The sequence below is a fragment of the Pelobates fuscus genome, chromosome 4, assembly GCF_036172605.1.
Source record: "Pelobates fuscus isolate aPelFus1 chromosome 4, aPelFus1.pri, whole genome shotgun sequence".
Taxonomy (NCBI): Eukaryota; Metazoa; Chordata; class Amphibia; order Anura; family Pelobatidae; genus Pelobates; species Pelobates fuscus.
The window spans coordinates 36,446,836-36,462,170 of record NC_086320.1 but is presented as its reverse complement, the minus strand read 5'-3'; the positions used below and the strand labels follow the sequence as shown (position 1 = coordinate 36,462,170).

The 15,335-nt window shown below is 40.3% G+C and overlaps 1 protein-coding gene across 1 annotated transcript; it reads left to right on the top strand.

Moving 5' to 3' along the window:
- Positions 1–859: 859 nt before the first annotated feature.
- RNF139 (ring finger protein 139) lies at positions 860–14,789 on the top strand. The gene is made up of 2 exons (XM_063451073.1): positions 860–1,188; positions 12,733–14,789. The coding sequence occupies exons 1-2, from the start codon at positions 1,041–1,043 to the stop codon at positions 14,556–14,558; spliced, it is 1,974 nt and encodes a 657-aa protein (XP_063307143.1). The 5' UTR covers positions 860–1,040; the 3' UTR covers positions 14,559–14,789.
- The last annotated feature ends 546 nt before the right edge of the window (positions 14,790–15,335 follow it).

Genomic DNA, 15,335 nt, shown 5'->3' with positions numbered 1-15,335 from the left:
GAAGTAACTGAACACATAATAAAACTTTGTACAGGAATAGCACACACCAACTTTACAAAATACACATGAGAAGTTCTTTGTTATAAGTTTGTGTGCGAAAACCCCAAAAAACACAATTTTACTCCAATATTTAGCAGAGGTTGGCGGTAAAATGGCTACGTAGAAAGTGTCAAAACAACCTTAGGTAAATAGCCTGTGGTGTCTACTTTATATAAATATATACTTTTGTGTGGCAATTTTGTTTTCTTTTATGGCTATTAAGCTTACAAGACAAACATACCAAATTCTAAAATCGTTCCACATTAAAAGTTTATTTTACTCCTTGTGCTTTGTGACCTGTAACTACCAAAAAAAACCTTAAAATCCCAGACACATTATATATTCTGTAAATCAGAACAACTAAATGAATTTATTTTTCATTACTTTCCTTAACCTGCACTAATTGTGCACACATTATTACTGCAAAAACTGTAAAAAAAAATCAAGATTTTTCATTTTTTTTGCATTTTTCTGTATTTTTTTTTTTTATAATAAATAAGCATTTATGTAAATATATGTTACATCAAATTAAAGCCCTTTCTGTCCTTTAAAAAAACGGTATATAATATGCGTCGGTGCAATAAATTAGTAAAATGCAAATTGCAGTTGAACGCAAACAGCAAAAAATGCAAAAAATGCTTGTGTCATTAAGTGAAAGACAAGCTTCTGAAGCTCTGTCCTTAAGTTGTTTGTTTGTGTATTTATTTATTTATTTGCTGTGTATGTGCAGCAGGCTCAGCAGGCTGCTGTCTGTTTTGTTTCCTTTTGGATAAAGTTAGAACAAAAAAAAAAACCACATACAGAGTTCGCGTGACGCACGCGCAGCCGCCGTGACACGTGATAGGTCGGCCGCTGGCCTGAAGGCTCTCCCCGCATTGTGACGCAGGCGACGTCTGCCTGGCAACCGCGCCGCAGGTGCGATCAAGGGGCGGAGCATGGCTGCGGAACGCCGGTGGCGGTGACGGAGTGACCCCGAGCTGGGGAGCCGCTCTCCTCCCTCCATGGCGGCCCCACAGCGGGTGCGGGCCGTGCTGGACGTGTCCCTGCGGGTGCCCTCGGTGTTTGTCATCGACGCCATCTTGAACTCGTCCCACGATGACTCTGCCGGCCTCCTGGCCTTCCTCCTGCATGCCAGCCTCAGGCTGCTGGGTAAGAGCCCGCACTAACTGACTGACAGCCGCACAACTACAACTCCCAGCATGCTCTGCCAGCCTCAGGCTGCTGGGTAAGAGCCCGCACTGACTCACTGACTGACAGCCGCACAACTACAACTCCCAGCATGCTCTGCCAGCCTCAGGCTGCTGGGTAAGAGCCCGCACTGACTGACAGCCGCACAACTACAACTCCCAGCATGCTCTGCCAGCCTCAGGCTGCTGGGTAAGAGCCCGCACTGACTCACTGACAGCCGCACAACTACAACTCCCAGCATGCTCTGCCAGCCTCAGGCTGCTGGGTGAGAGCCCGCACTCACTCACTGACTGACAGCCGCACAACTACAACTCCCAGCATGCTCTGCCAGCATTCATTCTTAACCCACTGGGTGACACAAGTCTTATGGGGCAGAGCATGATGGGAGTTGTAGCTGGGGAACCTACCATATACTGTCTCCACCAGTCTTGGCTACCCCTTAGTCTAGCTTACTAGCAAGTGTAGAACTACAACTCCCAGGATGCTTTGCCAGCATTCATTCTGAACCCACTGGGGAACCTACCATATACTGTCTCCACCAGCCTTAGCTGGCTAAAGCCCAGATTACTAGTAATTGTAGAACTACAACTCCCAGCATTCATTCTATACCCACTGGGTGACTCAAGTCTTATGGTGCAGAGCATGATGGGAGTTGTAGTTGTGAAGCAGCTGGCGAACCTATCATATACTGTCTCCATCAGTTTTAGCTACCCAAAGCCTAGATTACTGTACCCACTGGGTGACATGCACGAGTCTTATGGTGCAGAGCATGATGGGAGTTTTAGTTGTTATACAGCTGGGGAACCTACCATATACTGTCTCCACAAGCTTAAGCTACCCCTTAGCCTAGATTACTAGCAACTGCAGAACTACAACTCCCAGGATGCTTTGCCAGCATTTATTTTGTACCTACAGGGTGACAAGCACAGGTCGCATGATGGGAGTTGTAGTTTTTAAACAGCTGGCGAACCTACCATATACTGTCTCCACCAGCTCTAGCTACCCAAAGCCTAGATTAGTTGCAAGTGTAGAACTGCAACTCCCATGATTTTATGTTAGCATTTATTTTGGCTGAGGATATTTGGCATTATATCACAGCACATTGAGGTGTGTGTGTGTGTGTGTGTATATATATATATATATATATATATATATATCTATCTCTAATGTACTTGATAATGTGAAAAGGGACTGCCTGGATTATTAAGTATAGAGGATATACCTTTTATTTTTTTTTATTATTATTAAATATATCAAAGCTTAAGAGTAGTTGCCAAAAAAAAAAAGTTATGCTATTTTGCAATTTCATGTTTTCTTTTAGGTTATTCATTAACACTTAAAATGTCATAGGTGCAAAGTGAATTTCATATTCTAGGCCAAAATAGTTTAACTTAAATCATAGCTGACATTTTATTTGAGATTTACTTTGAATTTAGACTAGATTCTGTGAGTTTATTACAATGAATTGTACCCGCGGGTAAGCTTAGCCAATATTGTGAATGACATTTGCCTTTCTGCATAAAAAGTTTTTTTCATTTCATGAGAAATGCAATCAACAATGGCTTTAGTTTCAAAGGTTAGACATCCAAATGCTATCTGATCTTTGAAAGCTGTCTGATACATGGCAGGCAGGAAGATAGTATGGACTCTGCACGTGTGAGTACCTGTGAAGCTGTTCTGGAATATTCCACAGGTTTTCTTAAGTGTACAATATAAATGTTTGACCACTCCTCTGTGATAGAGGCTGTTTTCTTCACATAAGGAGTCCTCCAGGCACAGCGTGAACCTATATGCGTTGTGTGACTCGGGGCTTGACAAACTTTGCTTTGAATCTCGGAGCCAGATATTGTATTTTATTTTTTTACTAACAAAGCTCTATCAACAATATAAATGCAATTCGTAAAGGCACACTAGTCACCAGAACCACTACAGTTTAATGTAGTGGTTCTGGTGTCTATGGCCTGTCTCTGAATGCTTTTCAATGTAAACACTACCTTTTCATGCTTAGTAACACCTCTAGTGGTAGTCACTTTGCCTCTAGAGGTTCTCCCTAGTCCAGGTGAGTTAAGTAGTATGCAGCACCTGCATTCAGCGTCTCCACGCTTTGCACGGAGGTGCTGATTGTTTCAATGCATCTCTATGAGGAGATGTCAATTGACGCGATATGGCGTTTTGCTGCACATGCACAATACCCTACCTTTCCTATGGCAAAGCATTGGATTGGTTGAGCTCATCAAGCTTGATGCTCTCAGGCAATGGAGATCAGCGCAGCATGGGGGGGGAAATGGGGAGTAAACACCTTTTCTATGCTATCGGAGGGGGACCAGTCATTTAAAAAAAGAAAAAAAAAAAGATTTTGTTTTTTTAGTATGCAATAACCTCATCTCTAGCTTTTAGTATATGATAGGATCCTTCCGCCTTATACCTGTACCTGGCTGAAGAATCCTGTCATATACTAAACGTAGGGATGAGTTTTTCATTTTTTTTACATATACCGTATATACTCGTGTATAAGTCGAGTGCAGTTTTGTGACCAACAATTGTGAAATATGCTATGCCTCGTGGATAAGTCGAGGGTAAAAATTCTGTCAGATTTTATCTAGGTAAGATCCTGGAACATAATCCTGTATGTATTATATTTTATTCTTGTCCCCCCTCCCTGCTTGTTACCTGGTCAGGGAGGGGAGGAGGGGGGGGCTATCCTAATCCCTGGTGGTCCAGTGGATGTGCTGTGCAGACTCGAGTATAAGTAGAGTGGTGCTTTTTCAGCACAAAAAATTTGCTGAAAACTCGACTTCTACTCGAGTATATACGGTACTTAATTTACAGAAATCTAGTTCCTTTAAAAGCTTGATGAAATGAGTATATTAAAGAGATGCTCCACTGCAAAAATGGGCGATAAATAAATCACTGTTTCGTAAATACAGCTCAATAAATACATGCATGTGTTCATTGGGGTATATCTTAATTGCTCCGGAACACTGCAGCCTTTCAGTCTCTTCATGGGGAAATAAAGGCTCTGAATTGGTGCCCTCGCGTGCATGCACGCATATTTGGTATGAGGTCTGGGTGAGCTGATCTGAAGTCTGTGTGGGAGGAAGTAGAGCACGCCTGCTACTTCTGTTAGCTCAAGGTAGCTAGCGGAAGGAGGATGCAATCATCCCTGGATGTTCCATAGTTTATTATAAAAGGACAGATCTCTCTTAGAACTAGTGTTTAAATAGAATACTCCTCACCCATGAAGCAATTGCAAGCTCTATGTGAAAGAGGACTTTTAATACATTTAGCCAAGTTGACATATGTTTCAATTGCAGATGTGAATCACAATTTTAATGCTGACAAAAAAAAAACACTACTGCATTCAATATATTATAGCCCTGAAATTAATGTGTTTGTTGCAGATTTAGACTCACCAGAGAACAATGGCACTCTGGTTAAAACTGGTTTAGTGAGTAAACCCCTATGTTTTGTTTTTTTTTCTTCTATTTTATCATGGTTTAACATAAAAATGCTGAAGTTTATAAAGTTTACCAGTCTATATCTACGAAGTTATGAAAAAGCATGGGGGAAAGTTTCTCTTACGTTAAGGTGTGGGCAATAAACCAGTCTTTCTTGTTTATGTTTAACCTTTGTGGCTTCAGCCTGGCTTATGTATAGTGGTAAGTGATCAATGCAAATTTATCTGAAAATCGTGTCGGTGAAGAAAGGAAAGGACTGCTCCAATATTTCTTATAAAAAGATAATGTACTGCTCTGATCGTTTGACAGAGTATATTTTCCTCATCATATAAGCCCATCGTTGTCAACCATTTGCAGAGTTTAAAAGCTTACTTGACATCATATAAGATCTACCCAGATTGATTTGTAATTTAGAAAGCTGCTCAAGCCCTGTTTGTATATAAATGATGGTGAGAATGCACCGACTTTTGTAGGGTTTGTGTGGGAGTTACTCTTTTTAAAGGGAATCTATAGTCCCAAAAATACTATAGGTATCATATAAACATAGAATGTGACGGCAGATAAGAACCATTCGGCCCATCTAGTCTGCCCAGTTTTCTAAATACTTTCATTAGTCCCTGGCCTTATGTTATAGTTAGGATAGCCTTATGCCTATCCCACGCATGCTTAAACTCCTTTACTGTGTTAACCTCTACCACTTCAGCTGGAAGGCTATTCCATGCATCCACTACCCTCTCAGTAAAGTAATACTTCCTGATATTATTTTTAAACCTTTGTCCCTCTAATTTAAGACTATGTCCTCTTGTTGTGGTAGTTTTTCTTCTTTTAAATATAGTCTCCTCCTTTACTGTGTTGATTCCCTTTATGTATTTAAATGTTTCTATCATATCCCCCCTGTCTCGTCTTTCCACCAAGCTATACATGTTAAGATCCTTTAACCTTTCCTGGTAAGTTTTATCCTGCAATCCATGAACCAGTTTAGTAGCCCTTCTTTGAACTCTCTCTAAGGTATCAATATCCTTCTGAAGATAGGGTCTCCAGTACTGTGTACAGTACTCCAAGTGAGGTCTCACCAGTGTTCTGTACAATGGCATGAGCACTTCCCTCTTTCTACTGCTAATACCTCTCCCTATACAACCAAGCATTCTGCTAGCATTTCCTGCTGCTCTATTACATTGTCTGCCTACCTTTAAGTCATCAGAAATAATCACCCCTAAATCCCTTTCCTCAGATGTTGAGGTTAGGACTCTATCAAATATTTTGTACTCTACCCGTGGGTTTTTACGTCCAAGATGCATTATCTTGCACTTATCCACATTAAATGTCAGTTGCCACAACTCTGACCATTTTTCTAGTTTACCTAAATCATTTTCCATTTGGCTTATCCCTCCTGGAACATCAACCCTGTTACATATCTTGGTATCATCCGCAAAAAGACACACCTTACCATCAAGACCTTCTGCAATATCACTAATAAAAATATTAAAGAGAATGGGTCCAAGTACAGATCCCTGAGGTACCCCACTGGTGACAAGCCCAAGCTTCGAATATACTCCATTGACTACAACCCTCTGTTGCCTGTCACTCAGCCACTGCCTTACCCATTCTGTCGTATCCCTTCTGTCCACACCTCCTTGCCCTGTAAAAATGACCTAAATAAATATTACTCCTCTCGTTTCCAGCTCTAGGACACTTTGGCTGCAGCACCAACTTCTGGTGATTTCAACAAGCCTGCTGAATTCACCTGTGGTGTCTTCCAGTTCAATGCTTCTCATAGAGAAGGATTGGATAGAATAGCACATGTGCAGTAAAACGCATTGCAGCCAGTTTTTTGTTTTTTTTCGGTTCCTTCAGGCAGCAAGCATCGGGCCAGGAGATCGGCTGCCTCTTCCCCCTCTCCCACAACCCGCTAGGCCTCGTCCACAAGCGGCATGGATCACCACACACGATCGCTGGAAGCACCTTGGTGCTGGTCTGTTAATGCAGGATAACAGACTGTCTCTGTCGGCTCAAGATATAATGCCCAAGATACTGGTGACTGATCTAAATACAAGCATCATGAAGGGCTCATAGAAAACACGTCCAGTCGCCATTAGCCAGTTCCTCTTCCCCCCCCCCCCCCCCCCCCACCACGGAATTCTTAATTACTATGTTTAAACTTAAAATATTATTATTTTTTTTTTTTTTTGGGTCAATCAATTTTTGTACTTAATGTACAGTAAACATTTTCAGCAAGGCAATATAAATCAAAGCGCTATTAAGGATTTCACAAGTGCATAGAACGTTGAAAATAAAGGATCCGAGCACTTCAGTTAGAAGAAATGTGGTCTTTATCAAGCTGCTGCTGTAGACTTTAAAGATAATTTAAATAATTTTTGCTTGGATATCTTGGTTTTCTGTTGTATTTTTGTTTGTGAGAGGTAGAATTGGCCTTGGGTGCTGCAAAAAGGAACATTTTAGCTGCATATTAAGTTTGTAGCAACTGTTTACGAAATGTACTGAAATGTAATTAAGACGTTCAGCGCAATATCCGTACTGATTGAATCAAGGGTGCTGTATTCTTATTATTTACACCTTCTCTGCATCCTGTTAAAGGAACACTTCATACACCATAACAATTACAGTCCTGCAGGACAAGTCTTAACTGCGCTGAGCCTGGCCAATCCTGCACTGTGCTAATTGGCTGCAAGTGCTAAGTGACATTCTCAGCCAGTGAGCGTGGCCCTGCTTAGCTCAGAGTAGATCATGGGATTTTCCTGAAAGGGGGCCTGAGAAGTTTATGGTTATACTAGGAAGGCACTAGGGCGCATTATTGGCGGCAGTGGTTAGTGCTTGGAGTGTTCCTTTAAAGACGACCTTTCTTTTTAAATGATATTTGATTTTATCACCCGCTTATATAGCAGGCTAGGTGTGTCTCTCCTCCCAGGGTCCTGTACTATACAAATATTTAACAAACACATGTAATGGGGTATTGCATGTGATTTGCTATTATTTTATTGCTAGGTTGATCTCAGGGCTCTGAAGTGATGCATTGACAAATTGTACTATAGAACACTTTCTGAATTTCCACTCGCCAATGGTCTCTGATAAAAATCCATTAACAAAATGGTGGTCAACTTCAGCTTGGTGTGTACTTTTAAACAGACGTCATCCTAGCCGTCATCTGCATCCATTTAACAACCATACACTTATTTTCTCAAATCAATCTGTGCAAGTTCTTATTATGCCTCTAGAACAGTGCTGCCCAACAGGTAGATCCCCAGATGTTGTAGAACTACAACTCCCATGATGCTTTGTCATTCTAAAGGCATGCAAAGCATCATGGGAGTTGTAGTTCTACAACATCTGGGGATCTACCTGTTGGGCAGCCCTGCTTTAGAAAGTATCACATGATTTCAGGTTGATAGGCACGAATACAATATTAGGTTAAAATGATATGTTATGTTTGTAACACCATCTTCTGTTAAATACCAGATCGTTTGTAGTTGTAAGTAATCTTTATGGAAATGTATGCTTTATTCCGCTGTATATAATTGTAGCAGCAAAGCAAGACCCTCGACGGTGGGATGGGGGGGGATGCGTCAGGCAAAGGTAAATTCTATTTATCTGAATCTGTCCACGTGTGTGCTGCTGTCAACTTCAGGCGGATCCTCTTCAGCTCCTGGTGCTTTTGCACCAAGAGCCGAAGTCACCGCTGAACTCTTGCGCATGTATGAAACTGCATGATCCTCCATTGATAAAGCCAATTCTCTGCAGCTGTCATTGGCGATGGCTGGGGAACTTTACACTTTTAGACACTGGTCGGAGCTACTGCTGTCTAGAATTGACAGGTGTAGAAATTCTACAGAGAGTAGTCTCTCAGCTTTTCTCTTGACTGGGTTGGAATTTTAGTTAACACACTTAATGAGTATTTCATAAACATTATATCTTTATGAATGCTAATTTCTTAGGGGGCAAGGTGGGGAATGACAGTCCCGCTTTAAAGCATGAAAATTAATCAAAAATCGAGGCATTTTGATTATTGGCTCTCGGCACACATACGCTGACCTGGATTCACTTACAGACAATGCTGCTTGGGAGCAAGAACCTACAAGTGTAGACTTGGCTCAGTCTGTTAGATTGGTGCTGAATACCCAGAGCCACACAATGCTCCAACAGACATCACAGAGACAGACAATATTTGGTCTTTGGGACAAGTGCCTGCAAGTCCATCTATGTTGGCAATGACATTCTAGTTCATACGTTGGCATGCATGCCAGGAATTGTAATTCATGGTTCCCCTCTTCAAATCCTATTTTATTAGTTTGATAAATTGGTCAAGTAAAAGGGTGCATGGTGACATTCTAGCACAGGGGTAGGCAACCTTCGGCACTCCATATGTTGTGGACATATCCCATAATGTCCTTAAATCCACAATGCTGACAAAGCATCAGGGGAGATGTAGTCCACAACATAAAGTGTCGAAGATTTCCTGCCTCTGCTCTAGCACCATAACTTCTCCAGTAAACTGAAGTGGTTTGATTGCATTGAATGTCTCTAAGTTTGCCAGATATTTAAGCTGTGTACATTTTAACCAGCTAGTGCAGTATGCAGCCAAACCTGAATTATATAGTGCTCCTGTCACTCAAATTATGAACATTAGACCAATCCCACCCACAAGGCCAGTACTCATGAGAGTTACAGCATCCTCATATGATCTGTTTAACCTTCATTGGATATTATCACTGAAGTGTAAGTTATTCCCCTCTATATGTAGTAAGCCTTGGGTTCCTTTTCGGAATTACCTTACTGTATTGAGTTAGGAAGACCTAGTTATACGAAAATGAGACATTCAGAGAATTTGCAAGCACTTAGATTGTGGAATTTCCTTATAGTCGAGATCAGTCTGATGCAAATGCTTAACCCCTTAAGGACACATGACGTGTGTGACATGTCATGATTCCCTTTTATTCCAGAAGCTTGGTCCTTAAGGGGTTAAATGGCACATGTGAGCTAAAAATCAGTTTGAGGAGACAAATCAAAGGACAAAGCTAATTATGTTTTTGCTCATTCGCATGTATTCTGGTTTTGTCCTGTATGCTTTGCATAGGAATCCCTGCCAAGCATTACTTTGCAAAGTCCAATTAGAAACATGCCTGTTTCAAAATTCCATAAACCTGGGAAATTAATAGACTGTCTTGTAGGACACGCCACAAAACTATTATGATAAATGATTAAAGTGTATTTGATGCCAAGTAAGCTGACTCCAGTATGTTCATCAGGTGTCACTTATCTACATTGAACAGCATTACTTTCCAGCATTTCTGTAATTAAAACATATATTCTTTCTTGAGTAAGATGGTGTTGTGTATAAATGGTGATTATAGGTGAAATGCTGTCCCAAAGTAGTGAATAACTTTAAATTGAATTTCCTACTTTATTTTTGGCTTATATATATATTTTTTTTCATATATGCAAATACTTTTTGGTATACAGGTAGTTCCCGACTTTACGAACTAATTGTGTCTATGGGAAATTAGTTCTCACTTTATGAGGCTTTGGAACCAATGTAATAAACACGTGTTCTGTTCCTGACCAAAACATTTTACCATTGAAAACCTAAATGATTCAGTACAAATAGAAAATGAAAGCATAGCAAATACATGTATGTTAAAGGTATACATATCATCATATTAAAATACCTTCATCAAATTATCATCAATCCTCATACAATTCAATGAAGAGACATGCTGCACTTGTTGAATGGGGGCACCTCTCTTAAGCCCTCAGATTTATTCATTTTCTTCATTATCAGCTTCCCCCTCTCCTTTATCACTATTCTTTTACTCCTTTTATTTTTACATCTCTCAAACTTTATTCCTGCTCCTTACTATTGCTGCCTGCAAAAACATGGCACGATGGCAAACATGCACACACAGACAAATAAGTCAAATCTATACTCAATAGCACACAGTGCAAAAATATTAATGGATTAATATTCGGATTGGCTGAGACTATCAAGGAGGCAGATCAGGGGCAGAACCAGTATGATTCAAACACAGCCCTGGCCAATCCGCATCTCCTCATAGAGATGAATTGAATCAATGCATATCTATGAGGAAATTTCAGTTTCTGCATGCAGAGGGAGGAGACACTGAATGGCCGTGCTGCCATTATACAAAATGCATTTTTAATTCAGGAAATTAAATGAATGTGCTTTAGCTTCATCCCCAAGGAACAATAATTACCCTTTTTAATAGAGTTGCAAGGCATTTTTGTGGTTATAAGGCCAAACTTAAAGGGACTCTATAGGCACCCAGGCTACTTCATCTTAATGATTGGCACCCATCAGAGGCATTTCTGTTCAAATAGATTTAAAGTCTATTTTTATCAGATGGTCTAAGATTGGTTCAGCATTGGATTGGCAGAGATAATAGATCTATATGATCTCGACCATGGAGGTCGAGCAACCCATGGGGACCGGCGCTACTAAGCATAAATAGTACGTAAAATATGCCCGGCAACCCTTTACAAGTGGGTCATTGCTGTTCATTGGGGATATAGCTAAACACGTTCAATTAATTTCCTGAATATATACATTTTGCAGTACCCATACAATGCTGTGTATAAGAAAGATAAATGCAAAAATACCACGTTAGAAGAGATTGGTTTAAAAAAAAAAAATGTAAATGCGCCTCTGCTTTTTCTTGAATACCGGTTTCCTTTTATTGCTTGTTACCTTTTTATGTTTATATTTTTATTTTTTAGAATTCACAGCTCTGTTTTACTGATGTATTCTTGGTCATTTGTCAACTGTTTCCCATGTTTTGTCTTCAGCTAAAAGGGACACTATAGTCACCAGAACAATTACAGCTTATTGTAGTTGTTCTGGTGTCTAGAATGTACCTGCAGGCATTTTAATGTAAATACTGCTGTTTCAAAGAAAAGGCAGTGTTTGCATTATTGCCTAAGGACTTCTCCAGTGGCGGTCACTCAGGCGGGTACTAGAAGTGCTTCCATTCTTTGCATGGAGACACTGAACATTCCCCATAGAGAGAGATTGATACAATGCATCTTTATGAGGAGATGCTGATTCTCAGAGCGGTGTCTTGCTGCGCATGCGTAATGGCCTCCCAATGTTCTCCTATGGGAAAGCAATTTTGATGACCTTAAGGAGCCAATGCCAACAGACCCGCACAGACCTGGAATAAAGGTAAGTAAACTCACCTTTCAAATAGCTGACAGGGGCTAAACATTGCTTTCAGAGCTATAGTGACATGAATACAGATTTGTGTTCCTTTAATATATTGCATTGCTTGAAATTGACATTTACATATTTTTGCATAGATCTGTTGCTTCTACTGTTACCTTTCATTTGAAAAAACAACTCTTAAAGAATGATTTTAAAAAAAAAAAATACCCTTATCTAAATGCCTTTTGAACGTCTGCATTTCAAAAAGATACTCTCATGTGTGGTCAAACCGGTTCCATGACAGCTAATAAAATGTAAAGACCAGAATATGAAATTCAATTGCTCTAGCTTCCCAGAGGCAGTATCACTGGTGGGATAGGGAGATTAGGTGGTGGTTGCATTTCTCTTCTGCACATATATCAAACTGCTTCACCAATTTCAGGTGTCATAACCGCATATACTTAATTGTATCAAGCGGTAAGAGAGGTACTGCTTCAGAAAAATGCACACATTGCTTGCTCCTACATTTGAACTGACCGAGAAAAACTATTCTGGTTAAATACACGCAAAGACGAAGTTTACTCTCTTGAGCCATTCCATTAGACATGTTGTATTATTTTGACCCTTTTAAGGTCCAGATGCTACACTAGGTTGTCAGTGTTCTGAAATGGAATGCTGTATATAATAGAGTGGTTTATTCTTTTGAAATAGGATTACTAAAGAAATATAACCTTAAATGCTTAAAGCTGTATGTCTATACAATAGTCATGGTAACGTGAGAAGTTTTTGCATGTTGTGGTTGGATCAGTATTTATTAAGGATATTTGTAATTTAAGAGTATTTTTGTAGTAAATATTTTTTCTTTTGCCTTTTTAGGTGTCTTGGCATCCACGGTTGTGCTGATGTTATCACGAAGAGCACTTTTCAAGGTTTATATGATCACCATGGCCCTCATAGTGGCTGCAAGTTCGGTGTTGGTGAATTACTATGCCACAATGCACCTTAACTTTCACCGTGCCTATCACTCGGTGGCATTTGGGGTGGACTTCCTTCCACAAAATGGACCCTCATTGTGGATGACACTCACTATCTTGCAACTGTTTTTTGGGATTGGATTCCTTACACTGCTGGAGGTCCAGTCAGTCTACTCTCAACTAATAATACTGGATCTTTTAATCCCTGTTGTTGGTTTAATATTGGAACTTCCAATCCTAGTGCAACAAGTGCTAGTGTCCATTTCTGGCCTAGTTGTGGTCGGTTTCACTATAGTATGCTTGTCCAGCCGATTTAAATGGTTCTACTATTCAACTCGCTATACTGTCCTTCTGTTAAAGCAAATGTACAGGATTTATGGACTACAGCTGATGATTGAAGATGCATGGAAAAAGATTCACTTCCCCGATGTCCTCAGAGTCTTCTGGCTCAGCAGACTAGCCACCCAGGCAGTATTTTTAATCTACTTGTTCAGGATGTCAGCCAGTGAAACGGGAGAAGCCACTTACTTCATACACTGGCATGACATTTGGGAACTTTTCTGCAACCTTATAATCAGTGGCTGCGACTCCACACTAACTGTTTTAGGGATGAGTGCTGTAATCTCTTCCATAGCACATTACCTGGGACTTGGAATACTTGCTTTCATAGGTTCAACAGAAGAAGAGGATAAACGGCTTGGCTTTGTAGCCCCGGTTCTTTTTTTCATTTTGGCCCTACAAACTGGTTTGAGTGGCTTAAAACCAGAAGATCGACTTGTACGCCTTTGTCGGAACATGTGCCTTTTGTTGACTGCCATTTTACATTTTATTCATGGAATGACTGACCCAGTGTTGATGTCACTCAGTGCCTCTCATGTGTCCTCTTTTCGTAGGCATTTTCCAGTATTGTTTGTGTCTGTCTGTCTTTTCATGTTTTCTGTTCTTCTCAGCTGCTTCTTGTGGCACTACTATGCACTAAACACATGGCTGTTTGCAGTGACCGCCTTCTGTGTAGAGCTGTGTTTAAAAGTAATTGTGTCTCTCACAGTATACACACTCTTTATGATTGATGGTTACTACAGTGTACTGTGGGAAAGACTTGATGACTATGTCTACCATGTGCGATCAACTGGTAACATAATAGAGTTTATCTTTGGAGTAATCATGTTTGGAAATGGAGCTTATACAATGATGTTTGAGTCAGGTAGCAAAATCCGTGCTTGTATGATGTGTCTGCATGCCTATTTCAACATTTATCTGCAAGCTAGGAATGGATGGAAGACCTTCATCAACAGGAGGACAGCTGTGAAAAAAATCAATTCTCTTCCAGAAGTTAAATTATCGGAATTGAGGGAGATAGACGATGTCTGTGCAATCTGCTATCAAGAATTCCAAACTTCTGCTCGTGTTACGCCATGTCACCATTACTTTCATGCCCTCTGCCTACGGAAGTGGCTGTATATCCAAGACACTTGTCCGATGTGCCATCAAAAAGTATACGTGGAAGAAGACTTGAAAGACACTGCTTCATTTTCTAACAATAATGGGTTTATTGTGCTAAATGAGGAGCCTGTTCAGGTTCCCGTAGAAGAAGGTGCAGAGCCTGAATTGGAGAACAGCCTTAGCGAAGACGAGAGTTCAGAGGGTGATGAAGAAGAGTGGAATAGTCAGCCGCGCACTTCCACTGCCGAAGAATCTGTCAATGACACTGACTCCATGGGGGATTAAATATTATTTGTATTTAACATTAATTTTGCTGTTGTCTAAATCATTGAGCGGGTTATTTTGGGCTCCAGAGCAGAGACTAAGCTTCCGCTGTTTAATTCTGAAAGCACAAGTTTTTTTGAATCTTGACGCAAGAGTTTGAACGGAACATTTCTGTTAAGTGCTACTGTAAATATCTCTTGGTCTCTTTTGTGACCTGATTAAATGTGTACATTCTTGTACATGGAATAAAAAGTTGATTTTGCATCACTTGTTTAAGACCCCTTTTCAGCCGTGTGCATCAGTCTCAGGGTCTTAACGTCCTATAACTAAAAAATATCCTTTTTGGGTTTTTTTTGCAGCAGAGTATTTCACAAATGAGCCTTGGTCTCAAAAATGATTAACACCACGGTGTTAATTAATAGTGTGTTAACTACAGAGTTTTAAAGCGTAAAAAGAAAAATTGGCCATTTCATATCTGTTAAATTACTGTTAGATTAGTGAACCACTTAACCTATGGTGTCCTAAAAATAGACCCAAATCTGGAACCTTGGGAAAAGTGTAAATGAAGTCGCACATTGCTAGCCCAATGAGAAACATCAGTCAATTCACTGCACTGACTGAAAGTCTGTACTAGAGAAAGAAGGGAGGGCTGGCAGTACTATAGTTACTGAAAGATGATTTTTCATATATGACCTAAATAAATGTACATGGGTGTGAAATTCCTATTGCAGTTCCGGGTGCGAGGCAGATTACATCTTTTCGCCCTGCCGCAGGAAAGTGGCTAGACAGCTCCTGGGA